The 21,727-nt window shown below is 40.4% G+C and overlaps 1 protein-coding gene across 1 annotated transcript in view; it reads left to right on the forward strand.

Annotated features, from left to right (window-relative positions):
• The window catches only part of DACH2 (dachshund family transcription factor 2), a 378,568-nt gene that overhangs the window by 293,554 nt on the left and 63,287 nt on the right, over positions 1–21,727 (forward strand). The window contains exons 6-7 of the mRNA XM_075186232.1: positions 5,262–5,397; positions 6,792–6,872. Coding sequence (XP_075042333.1) covers positions 5,262–5,397; positions 6,792–6,872 — 217 coding nt within the window. The remainder of the gene's footprint in view (positions 1–5,261; positions 5,398–6,791; positions 6,873–21,727) is intronic.

Below are 21,727 nucleotides of genomic sequence, written 5' to 3' on the forward strand. Positions count from 1 at the left end.
GCCAACTCTCCCAGAATGTCCGGGAGACTCCCAGATTCGGGATGGGTCTCCCGGACTCCCGTGAGTGTATGGCAAACTCCCACATCTGCTACTTCCTTGTGAAGTGGGCAGAATTAGGTCCAAAATGCAGCGATTCTCCGGGAATCATGGCATTTGGCCCCGCCGCCCGCTGTAAAATTTTGTCATTACGTCACAGGGACGGGTCCAAAATTAAGCAATTTTCGGGTCCACGCCCCTGCACGCCCACATTCCCCCGGCAGCTCCAGGACACCATCTACAAGAAGTTGGTAAATATGTGCTACATATAGGGGGGAATTCCGTTCCCCCCAGAATAGCGCCACGGAAAACCTATTGCCGTTAATCCGGTAATATTAACCCCAGATTTAAAAAAAAGCTGATGTTGAAATTACCATATTAACGGTAATTATGCGCACTATTACTGTAATATCGGTAATAGTGCGCAGGCCGCGTTACTTTTTACAGTAACGCAACCAATTTAATTCCCCCCCCTTGGGGTCAATACTTGAGATATAAATACCAGGTATTATGGTAATATTTAATCTGATAGATTCACGCAGACACCCAAAAATCTGTGTTTTATTATATTTCTGGTTATAGCAATGGAAAGAATTGATTACACTGCCTCCCTTCGTGCCTGTTTTGTCCACCCTCCCTTAGGATGTAAGCTCGCATGAGCAGGGCCCCTCTCAGGGGCGCACGGAGGATTGTCGGGGGGGGTTTCCCCCGACCCCAAAAAAAAACAAAACCCGAGAGAGAGCTGCTGCGTCAGGTCTGTCCTATACAGCAGCCGCGGCGCTGTCTAAGAAGCGTCCGCGGCGGTGCTGTATACACTACTGCACCGCCGCGGACGCTTCTTTAACAGCGCCGCGGCTGCTGTGTAGGACAGTGGCCACTTAGTTAGCGCAGGGGGGGGTTCTAGAGACTCAGAAACCCCCCCTGCGTGCGCCACTGCCTCTCCCCTCCTGTCTCCATACCGACTCTTCTGCTCCGCCCTCACTCCATATGTCTGCCCGGAGTTTCTGAAGCATTTGGTACTTAGTGTTTATTGTTCTGTAATGTTTTACCCTGTATGGTCTACTGTTCGTACTATGTAAGGCGCTGCGAAAACCCTGTGGCGCCCAACAAATAAATGATCATAATAATAATTACACAATAACAAGAGTCAGGAGTATCACCCAGTACATCACAGAAATTAATATGTTCATTGTATACAGAAATCGACAGGTAATCTATATAATTAAGAGGATCAGAGGACTGATCACTTTTCCAATCCTGTTATTTTAAAAAGAAAATAAAACCCCCCACAAAACTAGCATAACTCTTTTATTGAAGCATGTTTATATATGTATTACAGCCACAAATAGAATTTGTTATTCTAGCTTTTAATTTTTTATTAAGTTTCAGAACTGTTGCCTTTTTTTTTTGTTAGTTGAATGTTGTGAGGCGAAATGTGTAAATAAAGCTGGAATAAGTTTTATTTTTACAGGGTATGATTATTTTCCATAGGCAGTGTATATAAACATCTGTGGGCAAATTACACACCGTTTGCCACTGGACTGTGGGTTGAGACATGTATGTCTAACAACAGATGTATTCACGGCACACAGATTCTCATCCTTGTGGTCTGAGGTTTCTCTATAGCTTACCCTCCTTTTGTATCGATCGCTATCTTCTTAGTCTGTCACAATACTCTCATTTCATATACTTTATTGCTAAATTCTCTTCAATTTTCCTCTTCCTCACCTCTCATATGGCCTCCCCCTTCTCTGTTGTTCTTCTCCACTCTACTGTCTCACCCTCTCGTGCTCCCTGTAACCTGACCCTTTTATTTTTTTAAATTTCTAATCATACTTTCCTGCTTTTTATCTCAACACATTCCTTGTGCACACTACATTCTAATGTCAACACTGTTTTCTATATTAATGTTAACATTATTTAAACAATTTCAGTAACACAGGTAACAGAAATAAACATGGCTTACATGTTAAATTATGTATAATTTAATTTTTTGTTTTGTTATTAATAATTTATTTTAGTTTGTTATATTTTGGAAAAATAAGCTTATATTACAGTTGTTTGTAACCCATCTACTTGTGATCAGCATATTTCAGTTTGCCCCCAGCCCCATTAACCATGTAATAGAATGCATGGAAGGCTACTGTTACTTTTACTTTGATGTAACAATGTTGCTGCTCTCTGCAAAGCAGTTAACCCTTAGTGCTGGGGAGAGGTGGAACAACTTAACTCTTGTTTTTAACCACAAGGAACAGAAAAATGAACATGGCTGTTGGAACATGACCTTATTACCAATTTGGGGACATAAGTTTGAGAAAAAAGTGAGTGAGCATCTTCTTTCACACATTTTCACTTTTTAATCACACTCCTTAAACATTAAGGGCTAGATTTACTAAGCTGCGGGTTTGAAAAAGTGGGGATGTTGCCTATAGCAACCAATCAGATTCTAGCTGTCATTTTGTAGAAGGTACTAAATAAATGATAGCTAGAATCTGATTGGTTGCTATAGGCAACATCCCCACTTTTTCAGACCCGCAGCTTAGTAAATCTAGCCCTAAGCCTTCTTAGAAGGATATGAGAAAGTCATTGACTTCATTTACGGAGAGCAAAAGACAGAGAAGCGGCACAAAATTATTGTTGTTCCAGCCATAAAATGCATAGATTTATGGAGCGAGGTGGTCGCGCATGTGTAGCATTAGGTAGGAAGAGTTTAGTGGCATGAAGATGTACCTTGTTTGGTACACAGCAATGTGGCCGACCATGAGATTTAATTTTGCAAAGGCAAATGTTAAACCCCTATGTCCTCTTACGCCTCCCTGATGTGGAGAGGAGGTTCATACCTTGATGTGCGCCTTGCGGATGCTCAAGGAGATCAGTGTGAAGCTTAGCTGTGCACCTGGTGTGCTTTGTAAATAAGGTACCACAATACCTGTGCCAGTATCTTCAGTCAGTGACTGTGGGGAGATTCAAATCAGCGACATTTTTCTGCGGAACGTCCAGGGAGTCGCATCTCGCCGATGTTACGGCAGGAATCTACGCTCATTTTTCCTCACACCTCACAGAGGGCAGAAAAATGAGCAGCGATTCCTACCAGAATGGTGCGCACTGTGCGCAGCCGGACATCGCGGTGACGTCCGTGCAAGGTATTGAGTCTCCCCTATAAGTGAGAATACATTCAGACCTGTCTGCAAGGTTAATGTTTCCGATGTGAATGGCTGCAAAGTTCTACCACATCCAGATAAAGTGACCTACATGACTGTCAGCCTCTGCAAAACACACACACACACACACACACACACACACACACACACACGTTGCCCCTATACATCTTTTATCCCTCTTTTTCTTTACGTTTATTCTTCCTCATTCCCCTGTCTCCTCCATCCCCTCTCTTAACCCCATATTTATATCAGGTTGATGTCACAGAGGTCGTCTGTTACAGCTGCAGTAATGACACACAGGTGTCGTACCTATTGCCGCTTTAATACAATCTGTTTGGCGGCCTGAACAAGTAAAGAGGCTGTTTGTAATTAATATATGCGAGGCTGTATATTACTGAGATGACATATGTCCACCATGCTCTCACTCACTCCTCTGGCAAGGGTCACCGTGTTAGGGGGAGGGGCTTATGGAGCAGACACAGAGTGACTGACAACTTTGCAGAAATGCATACTGTGGATTGGTTGATTCATACACAGAAACACAGCCAGCAGCTTAAACCACTATAATCTGAGCATTTGACCTGTATGAGATCCAATAAGGACACTGTCCTTTAAATAATGGAAGGAGCTACAGCTGCATAGAGTGGAGTAGGGAGGCAATATTTTGCTTTTTAGCAGTGGGTAACACTGAACAGCGTATTTTCAGGATTCATATCTGAAAATTTCCATTTTAGTGTCTCCATCTTTTGGTATTTATTAGGGATAAGACTTTCAATGTGAGGTTCAGTGTAGAGTTATAACAAGTGGTGCATTAGTGCATCCATCCGCAACACTAATCCTATGCTGAGATTGTGACAACCTAGTGACAAAGTAAAAAAATAATCCACAAAAACCTAATAGAAACAATCTAATGTGATTTCCATATGTAACTCTGTGTGTATCAGAATCCTAGGGTGATACACAATGGCGTTGGTCAAGCTTTGTGTCCGGAGTGGACTTTTCCCAACAAATTTCCTCTTTTTATGAACAGATTTTGCTTCTTGTTAATAATGTAACATTCACACATCTACAATAAGGCTCTGATTCATTAAGGAAAGTAAAAAAAAAAAAAAAGGAGTATCTTTGCACCTGGGAAAAACCATGTTGCATTGGAGGGGGAGGTAAATTTAAATTGTGGGGACAGATTTATAGTTGGGGTAAGGCATGTAAATTTCAGTATAAAATATAAAGTTATCAAATATTTGTGTGCTACATGAAAATTACAGTCAGTATTTTCCTTGCATGCAACATAATTAACTAATTTGCACCCTTTACACTGTAACATGGTTTGTCCAGGAGCAAACGTACTAATTTTTCTTGCTTTACTGTCCTTAATGAATCAGGCCCTAAATGTTATTCATTCATTCATTCACAGTAATATGTGAATAATGTTATTTAAAGATTTTGTAACATTTCGACCATTTCTTTAACACTGGGTTTATTTGAAGTACATTTTTCTTTTTTTTTATACAAAAAATGTAAATATTACAAACTAAAAATATCATCAAGTGTGACTCATATTTACATTCAGATTAGACATGTACAGTTATTATAAATGCTCACAGCAATGATTGTTTTCCTAGAATTACCCACATTAATTATTCTTGCAAGTTGTTAAATTGTGGATAAAGTAACAGTTGTGTGTCCAGCTAAATAGGATCCTATCACATGTGAGGCCAAATAAAAGCCGTGGGTGCAGACATTCAGTGACTGGATTAAATGTACAGTTGTGTATACAGACTGTGTTCTTCAACAAAGGACAATCAGAAGTGAATAGAGATAACTCCACATTGTAACTGTCCTGAAGGCTGCAACAACTGCTGTAAGCAAAAATATAATCAATTGTTCCTTCTTCTTGGACCAGGACACACTGAACTATTTTTATTAATTCACAAGTTCCCTCTTGTTGTACGATGCAAGTACTAAGAATTATATCTACATGGTTTTTCTCTTACTCTATGTGTACATTGTAAGCTATGTATTCCTTGAATGGTCGTGTTCTGATATTTAATTTTATTCCTCCAGGAAAGGATCCAAGGCAGCCCCTCGCCAGCGCCCTCTATAGAGGACCCGCAGCGGCCGGGCAGTCACGCCTCCTCCCATCAAAGCAGTAGCGTCTCTAGCTCACCCTCACAACTTGACAACATAGCCGACCGAGTCGGTGAGTAGAGTCTTTATTTGTCATAGTTATATTTACATGATGTTATCTGTGGGGCTTTCAAGCTGTTGTTGAGCAATAATTAGACATAGTAGCTGTTGACGTCAGTAGATGTTATATATACTGAAATCGTGGACAGGTAACAATGGAATCTTGCAGGAGTTCTCTTTCCACCAGAGATGCTGTTTGTAGCTGCGTTTATCAAATATCAAAATAACTGAAATACAAACATGTGATCCAGCAATTTGATCTCTGTTGTCTTGTTAGCTAATGGTACATCTCATCCTTCTCATTGGCTCATTCACTAGCTTTATACTCTCTGTAACCCATCTACATTCAGCCATTCACTAATTCCTCTCTTATCTCTCCCTTCATTCCCTTCACAACTGTTTTTTTTTTCTTTTCCCTCCTAATACATTTATTACCCTTCTCCTCACCTTCCTTCTACCTTCTTCCTCAACTTCTTCATGCTGCCCTTTATTACCACCTCACTACATTCTCGTTGCCCTTACTTCCTCCTTACCCTCTTGTCCTTACACCCTTCTCACCCTCTTGTAATGGCTCTTAGTCCTGCCTCAATATCTTCTCGTTGCCCTTACTCTCACCTTACCCATTTGTCTTGGACCTTACTCGTCCCTCACCCTTTTCTCATTATCCTTACTCCCTTCTCATATTCTTCACACTGCCCTTATTCCCTCCACACCCACTTTCTATTGCCCTTACGCACTCCTTACCCTGACTCTTGCATCCCTCGTCATTGCCATTATTCCTTCCTCTCATTGGGCCTGATTCATTAAGGAAAGTTAAGCAAAAGTAAGTAAGTAAGGCAAAACCATGTTGCATTGGAGGGGGAAGGAAAATTTAAAATTTGATGACAGATTTATAGTTGGGGTAGGACATGTCCTAGATCAACTTTAAATTTTGGTGTACAAATAAGTTATCAAGTATTTGTGTGCTGCATGAAAAAACAGTCAGAATTTCACTTATGTGCAAAATAATAAACTCATTTGCACCCCTTGTATTGTATCATGGTTTGTCCAGAAAATGTACTCAATTTTTTGCTTAACTTTCCTTAATGAATCAGATCCATTGCCCTTATACCCTTATTACCCTCTTCTCATTGCCCTGACTCCCACTTTTCCCTCTTCACTCTGCGCTTACTCCCTCACTCTATTCTAACTACCCTTACTCCCTCTTCTTACTACCCTTACTTACTCTTCTAAATGCCTTTACTCTCTCATCTTACTTCCCTTACTCTTCTCAGTGCCTTTCCTCTCTCTACTTACTACCCTTACTCACTCTTCTCAGTGCCTTTATTCCCATTGAGGGAACAATAGTGCGTGAGACATGCCGTGCTCTTCATTTGGTAGCTCAGTAATGATACTTTTTGTACCCAGCCATGTTACCCAACTCCAGAGATGGAGATATCACTGAACAAGATACTGAAGCCAGTATAAAGAAGATTTCAAAAGAGAAAGGTACGATAAAAGCTTTGGTTCATGCTCTATTTTGCTGATTGGGTTTTGTGAATAACACGTGTGTTACCTCCAGGAGTGTAACTATCGCAATAGCAGCTTGTACAACAGCAGCAGCATATGGGCCCCATAAGTTAGAACAAAAGAGGTGTCTCATGTCCCCCTTCCCCCAATCCTGCGTTATATGTATGTATACTGATGATTACTGAGTAATATGTATGTAGTTCAGACAGCTGTGTCAGATTGGTGAATGTTGGATTAAACAGCTACTCTACAGAGGATAAAATGAATGTATATATAGTTCTGGCACCTCTTAGTTGTGTAAAGGTGTACTTAGTGTGTTACTGTGTTAATTGGTGTTTCACTATTCTTATAATGATGGAATATGTATACAGTTCAGGGACTTCTCTTAGTTAGGTTAATGTGTATTTATTGTGTTACAGTGTTGGTGTTTTACTCTGCTTATATTGAGAAATGAAGGAATATGTATACAGTTCAGGAACCTGTTTACGCACCTAGATCTAATTGGTGAAGGTGTAATTAGTATGTGGAAGTGTTAAGTATTGTTCCGTGGACAAGTTTAGAGACAACCATGGATCCCAGCAAACTCCATCCATACCCTGGTTCTAGAATAAGGATCGATGATCCCTATGCCTGTAATATTTTTAAATATGTGACGTCCACATTGAATATTGTGGAGGGTAAAAACACTGTCTGTTCAAAAGAGCCGCAAATGTAATTTTAACAAGTAAATATATATGTTCCCTGATTTATTTACACATTACTGCTAACTAGCCTGGGAACTTGCTTAGTGCGTCGTTTAGATATTAGATAGTGTAATGTTCAAGGTGAAATCTCATTATCTAGGGTTTCCAGCCGGCTCCTTGATAGAGGCCATTGTTATGCAATGCACAGAAATATTGACTTGTTCTGGGTGATGCTAAGGAATGCGATTAGCCTTTGGTTTTGTAAATGTCAATCTTGACATGTTGCAGACACGTCAGCAATTTTAACACGTGATGCGTGCTACATTCTCTACATGCCGATCTCCAGGGTATCAAGAAGCTGCATAATATCCAGTCAGTGTAAACCAGGCTGATCCTGCGATGGGGAATTTCAATAACTCCACACCCAGTATTATGTGATCCTCCAGAAATCTTATGTATAAGTTCAGCATCAGACCACCCCTGTTTATAAAGTAGCCACAATTCAGTAATCCTTTGTAAAGTGGCTGTTTAATACATTTGTTATTAAGATAGTCACTAAAGCTGGGTACACACTACAGAAATTTCAACCAACTTTTTATGCCGAGCGATTTTACATGCGATCGATGTTCCGATCGCTCGGTTCATGACTAGCCTTGTTTAGGACGATAAAGGGAAGAGCGGACGTCCCTTTAGCGACTTTTTACAGCCATGTTGTCGTGAGCAATGACTGTAATTTCATACTCACTGCTGTGTATCGGTCAGAGGTTTATACACACTACACAGCGGAAACGAGATTGTAACGAAAATATTAAACGGTACGACCAACCAAATGAGGCGACAATCGTCCAATTGGGCAGACTTTCCACCATCGTGTCACTGCACACACTGACCCGACTTTTGAACGAGCGGTCGTATGTCGGCTGATTTAGCCGATTATTGGATGAAAACTGTGTAGTGTGTACCCAGCTTAACAAATGTGCCTGGGAAAATGTAACGTTCTAGTTGAGTGAATATTTAGGCTGACCAAGTGGGGACGACGGGATCATCATCATTAGCCGCACAGCTGTAGACTTAGATGAATAACATCCAGCTGTTTAGCCCACCGGATCACACATTCGAAGGTTGACCGCACACACAGGCCAATATCGGTAATCTCCGAATGGCGGTGATCTGTGTTCATCTCCTGATCGCTTTTACTATCATGCCCAATAATGATCAGATCAATTATAAGGAGATAATTATCGGGCATCGCTGTAGTATTGGCCCTACCTGCGGCAATATCAGGGAAGTTGTCCGATGTGGATGAGACACGACAGTATGTGTGGCCAGCATTACGCATGGACTAGACAAATTATTATACAACTCCCATCATTTCTTATTATCGGCCTCTGGTTGGGGCAGAACAGTGAGACAGAGCCGAGGCTTGTGGGAGACCAGAGCCGAGGCCTGTGGCGGGGGCTGAGGCCTCAGAGGTAGGGCCATATTGGCATTGCTGGACCCCATTGATATCACACCCCCTGCAGCCTCTATAGTTCCGCCCTCCAGACTTGTAGAAACCTTTCATGGGCTTAAACGTGGGAACCCTGTTTTACACATTCCGCATTGTCTACTACAGAGTATCTGCGCATCATTCCAGAGAGGAAAGACCGCTGCAAACATAACCGATTTACATATCATGTGCTGTGTGCCTGTCAATACTGAATCCATTATCAGACGTTCTAAATCACAACCAAGAGGGCAGCAAAATGCTCCAATAAATTACTCACTCACTGAAATAAATACGTACAAATACTCCCTCCCTTGTAAAGGTTTTTTTTAAAACTTGAATAAATAAAATGTAGATGAGGCGAAAGAATCACCATTTATTAAGAATGACAAGCAAGCGCTTTACACAAGCGTGCCAACATATGTCTTCACATCTGTTTTGAGTAATATCATCATGATTTTAAAAATTATTTATAGTCCTCCACATCATAAATCGCTTGGTTTGCTGTTACTTACAAATTTAAGATTTCATTGAACGCTTGTCTGGAAGATGTGAAGTTTGTAGGAAGCAGGTAAAGTTCGAGAGGGTGTCAATTAGCAAAACCAGGTCTGTGCAGAGTGGAGCAGTTTCTGGCTTTAACTCAAAGTTATCAATCGGTAAACATTGATATTTAGGAATGCGATCGTTTGCATTTATACAACGTGATTAATCCACACATTCAAAGGTCAGATATGCAATAGAAATTGATCTGGATAGGTCTGCAAGTGCATCATATGTTGGGTTTCTATAATTTGCTACTTGCAAACTGGGACTAAATTAAAATGATTGAGTAGAAAATGGGAGGGGCTGCCAGGGTGGTTGTGGCTATGCAATACAACATATAATAGAAGGAGGTACAAGACAAGTGATTTATTTGCCATTAAATGGGTGACACCAATAATAAGTGGATGAAGTAATTGGAGCAAAGATGGCTGATAGATTGTGTGTGGTTGTAAGTATTTAACGTGTTTCATTACACGCACACATATATATATATATATATATATATATATATATATATATATATATATATATTATATTGTTCTGTATCAAACATATCTTTTTATACCAGGGAGATATTTGAACTGTAGCTGTTTCCCAACAAATGTTTTCTGTTGAGCATTAGTGGTTCAACTGTGAAGTCCCTGGTTTATCATCTACACTGGTATTTTAAATCAAATGCTGGGTTTTATTATGTAAAAATATATTTTTTAAAAATAAACTGTGTATTATTGGCATCCAGACAGCAGTATACACAATAAACAACAGGCAAAGGGCCTGATTCAGTGTGAAATGCAAACATAAGCGTTTGTACGCCATATTCAGCTTTGAAGATGTACCCAGGTCTGAATGAGCAGCAGATCTGTACACTGGACATCAGACACGCCCATCAGACACGCCCATCAGGCACGCCCCCACACCGACACGCCCCCACAGACACGCCCATCTGACACGCCCCACAGACACGCCCATCGGACACGCCCATCAGACACGCCCATCAGACACGCCCCCCCACAGACACGCCCCCACCAGGCACGCCCCCCCCCCCCCCACCAGGCACGCCCATCAGACACGCCCACAGACACGCCTCTCACACACTTACGCCCAACTTGCTAACATGTACAAAAATATTTAATTTTATTTGTTATGAATGTAATTGCTATGAAGCATCATTTAAACTTGAATAACCAACTAGTACAGCAGGAACAACTTCCTGACGTGTACATAAAAAATAACTTGTATCTTGTCTACACACTAATCTGTGTCCGAGTGATTGCTAAAGTCTCACTGAGCGTTACACAGCATTAGTAAACCTCTTATCACAAGCGGTTCACTAGTTCGGGTGTTCATCAGCATCATTATCCTCCATTTACACCTCCTGCTGACCACCCGTAAATACAACCGCATTTTCATTTGTATCTTTCTCTACGTCCCAGTCTGAATCCAATTGCTGGAATACGTCCTTTACTGTACCTTGCCTAGGTTACAGTACCACTTTCCTCCCCCGTAAGGAGTCATATGTACCAAAACATCACAGGTCTGAACAGCCGCAATTGTGTACGTTTACTTTGTCATCGTGCGCAGTGCGAAACAATGCAAAGATGTGCTACACAAATGTGCGTGCACCTTATTGTGAATCAGACCCGTACTGTGTATGTGATGGGCATTGATGCCCAGGAACATCGTCAGAATGACACAATCACAATCTCTACAAAGGTTTTGTACAAAAATAAAATCCAATTTATAACAAGAGTGGTTTGTGCAAAAAATTAATTCGAGGACAGACACACATCCACTGTCTCATCGCTTTGCTGGAATAAGGAACGACCTTTAATTCTCGCTAAGTGCCCGTTGCCTGCGACATCCAGGTGCAGCTATCTCTGGCAGGACCGTTCGCTCCGTACTTCACACTGTGAAAAATTAGCACATTATCCGTTTCTCACATGCTACAATTTTCGCTATCAGTACGTAGACATTACCTCACCTTTGAATTAATCATTGCCAAAACGAATTAGGTTGTTTAAGGAAAATAAGATAGAAACAGGTGCAGAACACCTGAGACAGCAACAGGGAACTGTGTGATTGGGGAAATCTCGTCTCGGGGGACATCAATTTCATTTTTTGTGTTTACTTTTTTTTTTTCATTACAATTACTTTATAGTAAGAGGAAGCCAGATGGAGCTTAAAAGGAAAAAAATACTGCGATCAGCGCAGTGAATCATAATTTTTAACTGTGCAGAATGCAAAACTAATTAAAACAACTTAAAAAGTAATTTTAGGACAACTGTAATCCATTATCTAATTCTATTTTCTAGGCTATAATTCAATGTATTTTTAAAACACAGCCCTAATGACTTTTGGTTTTTTTTGTGTATGTCCGCGGAGGAATTCGTGGGCAGCAAGATGGATGATTGTGCTACGAGACTAATTGTAAACTGCTCAAATGCACTTTGTATGTTGCACTGTAAATGTTGTTTAGTGGGGCGTTCTGGACCGGTAGGGTGACCAGACGAGACTGGGCAGAACTTTGTACCCAGAGTTAAAGTGACTTTGACACTGTGATTCAACTGGCCGCAATTCCAGCATGCATAGCCCCTCAAAGATCACAAACTCCCAACATCAAGATCTTTCACATTTACATTGTCAGTAACTGTGATTGGATAATGTCCTCGACCTGACCGTTTGTGTGGTCATCATTTGGTTCACTGATTCAGTGCTGAGGTCGCCCAGCTGGATGGACACAATATAATCTGCTGCCTTGGATATTGTGCTGCGTAAAGTGACTCGTCAGTATTTGCGTAGTGTTCAGTGTAATATCATTTCTGAAAAATAAAATCCTACAATATATTATTCCAATAGTTGTTCATATCGCTCTGCTGCATTTGACACTGTTGACCACTCTCTACTCATACAAGCGCTACAATCCATAGGTCTTGAAGGCACTGTCCTATCCTGGTTCTCATCCTATCTATCTAATCGCTTTTTAGCGTTAATTTCTCTGGATCCACCTCTGCTCCGCTTCCTTTACCAGTTGGAGACCACAAGGCTCAGTCCTAGGTCCTCTGCTATTCTCTATCTACACCACTTCTCTTGGAAAACTAATAAGCTCCTTTGGATTTCAGTGTCATCTATATGTGAATGATACACAACTCTATCCATCCTCTCCTGCTACTCACCATCTGTGTTGTCTCACGTTACTGACTGTCTTTCTGCCATTTCATCTTGGATGTCTTCTCGCCAACTCAAACTCAATGTTTCAAAAACTGAATGAATAATATTCCCACCCAAAAACAGAAGTTTCCTGCCTGACATTTCTATTTCTGTTGATAGCATGACCATAAATCCCACCCCGCAAGCTCGTTGCCTAGGTGTAATCCTTGACTCACAACTATCGTTTATTCCCCATATCGACTCTATATCTAAATCATGTTACATACATCTAAACAACATTTCCAGAATACACACATATCTTACACAGGACACTGCAAAAACCTTAATTCATGTACTCATCATCTTCCGCATCGACTTTTGCAATTCCCTCCTTACTGGTCTTCCCAAAATCAGACTTGAACCCCTACAATCTATTTTGCACACAGCGGCTAGATTGACTTTCCTTGCAAACGGTTTTTCTACTGCTGAGCCACTCTGTCAGTCTCTACATTGGCTGCCTGTATTTCAACGAATCAAATATAAAATTCTTCTACTAACATACAAGGCCGTCAACAAAATTGCACCAACATACATCTCCTCACTTGTCTCAAAATATCTCCCAACTTGACACCTTTGTTTTGCACAAGATCTGCGTCTCTCTTCCACTTTCATCACATCCTCCCCTTCCTGGTTACAGGACTTTTTTTCCGGACTGCACCCACTTTATGGAATTCCCTCCCTCGCACAGTAAGACTTTCCTCTAGTCTTCAAACCTTCAAGCGTTCTCTGAAAATCCCCCTCTTCAGACAAGGTTATAATATTCCTCAACCACCCTCTTAATCTCGGTAGGTTACCCTATTACCACCCTCTACACAGCTAACACAAGACAACAACCCTCTGACCAACATTGTTGTGCGACTGATCACACAGCCCACTCAATACTTTTTACCTTTGCATTCTAGCCAATATGATGTATCACATGCTCTTGTGTTTCAAACTCCCATTGCCTCATAGATTGTAAGCTTGCGAGCAGGGTTCTCTTACCTCTCTGTCTGTATGTATTACCCAGTATTGTTTTATTAATGTTTGTTCCCAATTGTAAAGCGCTACGGAATCTGCTGGCGTTATATAAATAAATGATGATGATACTTTATCTGATTTTGTCTGTATGGACATATTCTTCTCAAAGTGTTTTTTCTATTGTAATATACGATTCTAGTCATTTTTCAAGCTGGAACTTTTCGAATTATACCATAGTGTGGCATTATTCCACTCTTTTCTGCATTTTTAAGGTGTATCACTATTTTCACATATTCCATTTGTCATTTTGAAGACACAGGACAGAATTTGGTACACTGAATCATTAGCACAAGATTTTGGCCATTGTTTTAGTTTTGCATTAACTACGTACTGCCCATATCGTGTTAGGACTCACCACCCCCAATCGTTCATTCAATCACTTGCGCCTCCCTGCGCTCCTCGCTGTGGCATAGCGAGGCAGGACATAGTTCATGATTTTTTTTCCATTTAATAAACCATTGGCCCAGATTTCTTCCTGTGAATGTTTTCATCTCGGATGGCACCTGGGATTTTGCACCGAGTCTGTTTATTAATTATCCACAAAGTTCATTAATCAGGAGATTATGATCACTTGTGTTGTCAGAAGGGGTCATAGCAGAACACGAGATTCCAGATGCCAGAAATACTCGAGTCTTCATGTAGCATAAAAAGAAAAGTATTCTGAAATCAAGGTGAGCCAGGCAAAAGGTTGGGAGACTCAAAGTTTAAGTGAAACCAAGCCAAGCTCCTGAACAGAGTATCGGACAGCTGGAAGAAGGAATCTCGGGCACCGGAACAAGGAACTGATACAGTTCTGCAAAGTTTAACTCTGATCTGGGAAGTAGGTCAGTGGGACAGACCAAGTTTACAGGTCTAAGTTTACTGATTCGTTGCAGCTGTTCTCTGATTCCGAGCTCTGGCTTAGCTTTGATTTGCACAAACTCCTCTGGATCCTCCTGTTGTGGCTCAAAGGTGGAAATATCAAAACTGCAGAGTTTGGACAACACAAGGTCAGTTACTGGGAGCTTCTCTAATGAGTTTTGAACATGTCCAAAGTATTTGGAGATTGGTTGGTTGGAGATTTTCCAGAGTCTATGATATTCCTTCCAAAAGAGTGGACCCTATTGTTGATTAATATATATATTGAGGACTAGCTTGCTGGTAATCCTCACGCTTCAGGTCCTGTTTTACCGGGTGATTCCTCGGCTGGAGATATTGTCCATGAATATTAGACAAAAGATTCCATAATTCCAAATATTCCTGGGGCTTGCTTTTGGAAATACAAGTATTCCAGACGGTCTTCGAATGTTAACTGTTAAATATACATCGAAGATCAAAGAGTGCATTAAACAGCAATCCATATTTTTACGACGAGTCGGATCTTGAGCCGGAGGCGACCTCAGTGCGGATCTCAGAGACAAATTGTGGTTTTAGCAGAGAGCAGATTTTCTTAATGTTACAGACCATTGACACGGAGCTGGTAATACAGTGTAATTGTGTTGGTCATTTGTAGCCCAGCTGGTAATGTGGAGATCACAGATTACATTAACTTTGCCTCTTATTTTAAGTAATTGAGATGAAATTCCAGAGATCGTCAGTTGCAATTATTACGTTTTATGCAGGTCGCCCTGTGTAGGGGTTTTATTTCAATATCTTAAAAATGGCAGAATATTAATGCTGAGAAAGGAATAAAGAAGATCTAGAATGTTTCTTTGTATGTAGAGAGTTTAATCTGAGGATCAATTACTTAATGGAAATCAAAAGCAACACTGACACCTTTTAGGGTGTAAAAACACAATCCCCATCATAACATCAGTAATATTCAATTAGAATTATTGGTGGCCATGCATTCTCACGTACAATTCATTATACAGTAAACCCTATCACAGTAATCAATAATGATATTTACTTTAAGTTTATTTTGCCCATCTATCTCCGATTCCCAGAGACGGGCCATTTTTCTCTGCTTAAACAATCAGCCGGCCCCTCGTGGTGTTTGGGGTAAGCCCCGCCCCATTACGGGTGACAGGATGAATCTTTGGTGATACATAATTCTGCACTTTTATTTCATAGAAATTTGTCAATTTTAGTTGCAGATTTTCTCTGCATATAATGCAGTTGTCAGTAATGACAGATACATTTCTCCTGGGTCTGATGACTGTTAAGGGCCTATTTATGGACGCATTTCTCCCCTTAGCCCCCTTACCCCCGTTAATTATCATCCCTTAGCGCAATTATAAAGGATTATATAATGCAGCAATTTACTACAGATTCATCCGGTGACAGCGCACACGAGAAGAAGCTGTCCCAGCAATGACTTTTTTTAGTAATAACTCCGGTATCTGACCCGAAGCCTTTAATGGGCATGAGCGACCTTAGGTAATATTCGGTATTTAACGGAGGGGGGAGCACGAAACCTGCCGGAGGGGATTCCAAAGATCCCGCTCCTGCGATGCTTTCCCCTTAGGAGAGCAGCTAGCAGCTAGCGCCATCTTCCGATGTCATTCACCATCGGGGTCAAGCTCCGAAAAGCTAATCGTTTCTGAGCTTGATAAATTGGCGCAGACCGCGGTCCCCTTTGAGATTTATGGAGACTGCGCTATAATGGAATATTCAGCCTATTTAGTATATCTATGATATCTCCAGCATTAGGCTTTTTGTTAAGTAGCTGTGATATTAACTTATGCCTAAACCATACGGAAACGTCTGTTTCCGCATGGTTTAACGCTTAATATATAGAGCCTTTAAAACATAAAATGTCCACATATCGCTCTATGGGGTCATCTTATAGTGCTGAGACCGGAGGTTTCTGTCACACCCAGACAGTGGGATTGGGACTCCAGCCAGTCTCTCACTTGTATACAGAACTTTGTATATACAGTGAATTATTTTTAACTGTACTTAGCTATATTTATATATAATTGGATGTATTTAAAAAGAGGGGGACAGTTTAGTCCCAAATCTGAATGACTTAACATATCAATAAACCACAAACGATCTCTTTTTATAGGTCTACATGACTCCTGATTGCTTTTCCAATGTCTATAGACTTTCAGACAAAATGCAACATTGTTTCTGCCTTCTGTTACACAATAAAAAGAATTAGGTTCATACTAGACCCTCAGGTAGAAACCACTACAAGGTAACCTTGTCTTTTCCGCAGCTAAGCCCCTCCGTCCCCACTCCCCAGAGTCCACTTGAAGCGAGGTATAAACAGGAAACTAAAAGGTAGCGGCATCTGGTTGTAATCTGAGTTTCCTTTTTTAAAAGTTCCTAAATGAGCTGTAGAAAACCGATTATAGAGTGCTGTACGCTGATCTCAGATAGGGAAGCGCAGCATCGCTCCGCTTTGAGATAAGAACTCGATAAAACGTGTAAACTAGATGCAAAACATTTTGCTTTAAAAAAAAAAAAAAAAGAAAGAATATCCACATTTCCATTCTCTCTGTTGCGTGCCAAGAGTTGGGCATTTCAACTGCTAGCACTTGGCTTGTTTTCAAAACTGATAAATAATGATGTTTACCGCGGAAACAATTATCCTAAAAATAATTTGAAAGGACTGGATGCCTTTTTGTTTTGCTTATAAAGACCACATTCAATTCATGGAAAGAGCGATACATATGGTCAGTCAGAGCCCACTTGCATCTATGAGCCAGTTCTTAAACACTCAAACTTATTGATGTGCGTCAAGCTTCTCGCGCTCGTGCGTTTGAAGTCTGATTTTTGTGACACCGAGCTTTTTTCTTACTCTTTCTGTTTTACTAGTTTGACATCTGCTGGAACTGATTCGGAAAAGTTTTACGCATTTACCTTTCTGCCACAGTTCGCTCACAAAGAAAAAGTTTTGGTACTTGTGTCGGAGAGTAAAATAATTGGTAGGGACGAGGTCTCTTCTGTTTAATATCGTTCCAGCTCTGAATCAAAGGGAATTATTATAGAACAGCCCTCCGTTTATAATTTAGGTCAACGTTCATTTAATTCCGATGTGTGTTAATTCTGAAACCACAAACATGTTATATGTAATATAGGTGTAGCAATATCCATAAGAGCGGGCCCCTCCATATACTCTGTTCTAGCGGCTATATAAGTAGAGGGGTCTAATCTAAGGATTTATATATTGTTTAGCCCCAAAGGATTAAAAACACCCATGGTAAGATTATTTGGAGAAGGCGTTATTATTGTTGTTGTTGTTCTTCTTTTTATTATTTTTATTCTTATCTTCTTCTTTTTATTCTTATCTTCTTCTTTTTATTCTTTTCTTCTTCTTCTTTTTCTTTTTCTTCTTTTTCTTTTTTTTTCTTTTTCTTTTTCTTCTTCTTTTTCTTTTTCTTCTTTTTCTTTTTCTTCTTTTTCTTTTTCTTCTTTTTCTTTTTTTTCTTTTTCTTTTTCTTCTTTTTCTTTTTCTTCTTTTTCTTTTTCTTCTTTTTCTTTTTTTTCTTTTTCTTTTTCTTCTTTTTCTTTTTTTTCTTTTTCTTTTTTTTTCTTTTTCTTTTTCTTCTTTTTCTTTTTCTTCTTTTTCTTTTTCTTCTTTTTCTTTTTCTTTTTCTTTTTCTTCTTCTTCCTTTATTTATAAAGTGTCACATGACGGCAGTCTGTTCAGTGCACACATCATTGTTTCTATTATTAATTCATTTTTTAATTTTTCAATTTATTAATTACATATTACAAATACTTAACTTTTTTCTCACTAAGTGCTGTATAATTACATCGATATGGTTAGTCTGTATAGGTTGCAGTAGGGCCAGGAGCCTTGGAGAGCCACGGTGGGGAGTAAGGGGTGATAGGATGGCACAGAAATCAGGCCTATGGGTCTATACATGTAAGTACTGCCCTTTGGGTATCTGATCCTAATTACACGCCCCCTAGCCAGTAAACAGATTAGATGAGTCTACTAATGAAATACTGTCTTTATTAGAGGGCGGTGGAATCACTCTCCTCCCACTCATTTGCATACTGGAGTCCATGGCAATTAGATAGGAAGTTCGAGCAAGCAAAAGAAAATTAGCAGAGGACAGATCATTATTTTCTTACATGTGTGTGTGCTTTTTCTTAGTGATTGTTGTGTTTTTACGCTGGTGTGATACATTTATTTTAAAGGACTGTATATCCTACTTTTAATACATGTAAGTGAAACATATTTAAAAATACCCACAAGATGAAAGTGAAAATGTGCTTAAAACTGTTACTTAAAGTAAATTGTGACATTGTATTGAATTTCACAGGTGAGTCTGTTTCTGAGGCTATAAATTATGTCATTAACACTGTATGCACAGGGCAGATTCTGTATTCTAGACTCTCATCAGTTATTAGACTGAATAATAAACCCAACTAACATTCACTGTTAATCTTTTCAGCCGTTTGATTCATAAAACATCAAAGTTTGAGTGATTGGGCGATTCTGATATTTTCTGCTACGAATGTCAGAGTGTATGGGGCGGATTCTGTCCGTTTCCCATGGTATAAATTGAGATGCGCTGTCTTTGTATAGTAACTTTATAAAGTATGAATTTAAGTGTATATAAATACAATTAAGCTTTATGGAGGAGCCGTATATAAGGATTGTGGAGGCTACACAGAGCAGATGTATTTTATGCTGTTCGATAGGGATACATCCAGCTTTGCTTACAAATCATATTGACGAAGAGGCTACAAAACGTATATTTTTCTCTACCTCCAAAGGCTGAATTTATTATCTTCTGTAAATTGATTTTGGATGCCTTTCATTTGCCATTGGTCTTAACTCAGGAACAGAACATTTGTAGGACGCTTTCTGCTCACTCATCTTTTTTCTTGTTCTCGTCTGTTGTTCCAAAATAAAATATATTAGTTAAACATTGCGGGAGAGATTCACTGTAATATCACTATTGCGGTATGAGAAGGAAAACAATATGTTATAAGGAAAGAAGTAATACTCTGTAGCGGATTTTTCCTCGGATATTTTCATTCACATGTCACCAGATGATCAACCAGTGCTTAACGCAGCGATAGAAAGTGTTCTTTTGCCCAATTTATGTAGAAAAAGTCGCCAGGCAGCTGAGTGATACTCAGCTCTCCGCGTTACTGGCTGGAAGCAGTAAGAGGACTCTCACATCTCACCTGGACAGTGTAGTGTTCCTCTACTCATGTGTGAGCTGACTTGGGTCCCAGTTCCAGATACAACATAAAAATTATAATAGTGGGAATGCAGGAAGCCACAGACTGAGAGTTATATAGTGGAAGGATCAGGGTCCTCCAGCAGCACAGAGTATATTAGTAGATGAGTGATGTGTAAGTGAGGACAGGGCTGCATGTGACAGGGACAGTGACATGATGTGAGGAGGGGAATGGAGGCAGCAGGAAGCCACAGACTGAGAGTTATATAGAGGAAGGAGCAGGGTCCCCCAGCAGCACAGAGTATATCAGGAGATGAGTGATGTGTTAGTGAGGACAGGGCTGCATGTGACAGGGGCAGTGACATGATGTGAGGAGGGGAATGGAGGCAGCAGGAAGCCACAGACTGAGAGTTATATAGAGGAAGGAGCAGGGTCCCCCAGCAGCACAGAGTATATCAGGAGATGAGTGATGTGTTAGTGAGGACAGGGCTGCATGTGACAGGGGCAGTGACATGATGTGAGGAGGGGAATGCAGGCAGCAGGAAGCCACAGACTGAGTTATATAGTGGAAGGAGCAGGGTCTCCCAGCAGCACAGAGTATATCAGGAGAGGAGTGATGTGTTAGTGAGGACAGGGCTGCATGTGACAGGGGCAGTGACATGATGTGTGGAGGGGAATGGAGGCAGCAGGAAGCCACAGACTGAGAGTTATATAGTGGAAGGAGCAGGGTCTCCCAGCAGCACAGAGTATATCAGGAGATGAGTGATGTGTTAGTGAGGACAGGGCTGCATGTGACAGGGGCAGTGACATGATGTGAGGAGGAGAATAGAGGCAGCAGGAAGCCACAGACTGAGAGTTATATAGTGGAAGGAGCAGGGTCCTCCAGCAGCATAAAATACATTTACTAAGATGCTATTAATGTCTACTGTACATAAAATACATTGTTACAGTTGCTCCTGATTACAAACACATGTACTAGCTGTATACACAGCTATCATCACTAGTAATCAGCAATTACACCTGACCTGTAGATTGTGCAGAAGATACGACAGATAAACACGTACCTTAAAGATACCCAAAGCTTGAATTGAGCTTGGCACATCCTTACAGTACACTGACTATGCACATACACCCCTTCCACTCCCTGTTCTGCCTCTGAAATCGTAGACTGTACTAAGGGTCCTTTGCACTCGAAGATGAATTGAACATTGCAGCATTATATGGCGTATGGAGCAGTTCTGGGTGTGCGAAGAGTTATTGTGCGCATTACAGGCAGCAAATTGCAAATTGCCAGTTGCGCTCCTGACGGAATCCGGCCCATGATATCTGTTCCCCCTACTGGTTAAGAGACATTGCTCAGCACAATACACATGCAACCTTAATTTCATATTCTTACCATTTAAAAATAAAAGCATTCTAATGTCTTATTCCCTTTTATTGAAATACTATTTAATACAAACTTTTCTTAGCCCCCTCAGAATGACCTCACCTGTTCATGACCTTTTTAAGAGAAATTAATGCTACTTCAAAATGGGAGACAAACATTCTACTATTGAAACCGGATGATGGAGAAATTTTCCCACCATTGTCTATTTGTTGAGACTTCACAATCTTCATTATTTATCAAAAGATAATGCGCAGGCAGCAGTATTATTGTTGTGATCCGTGGCTCGCTCCTCACGAAACAGGATTGCCGCTTGACTGACAGGTTTGTCAGGTAGTGAATGAAGACTGACAGTGTAATATTGAAAATGCAGCGTTTACAAAACTACAAGCTGAAGTTTTTCCATGACGCATCAGTTTTTTCCTGAAACACAGCATTTT

Source organism: Mixophyes fleayi, chromosome 9 (genome assembly GCF_038048845.1).
Source record: "Mixophyes fleayi isolate aMixFle1 chromosome 9, aMixFle1.hap1, whole genome shotgun sequence".
Taxonomy (NCBI): domain Eukaryota; kingdom Metazoa; phylum Chordata; class Amphibia; order Anura; family Limnodynastidae; genus Mixophyes; species Mixophyes fleayi.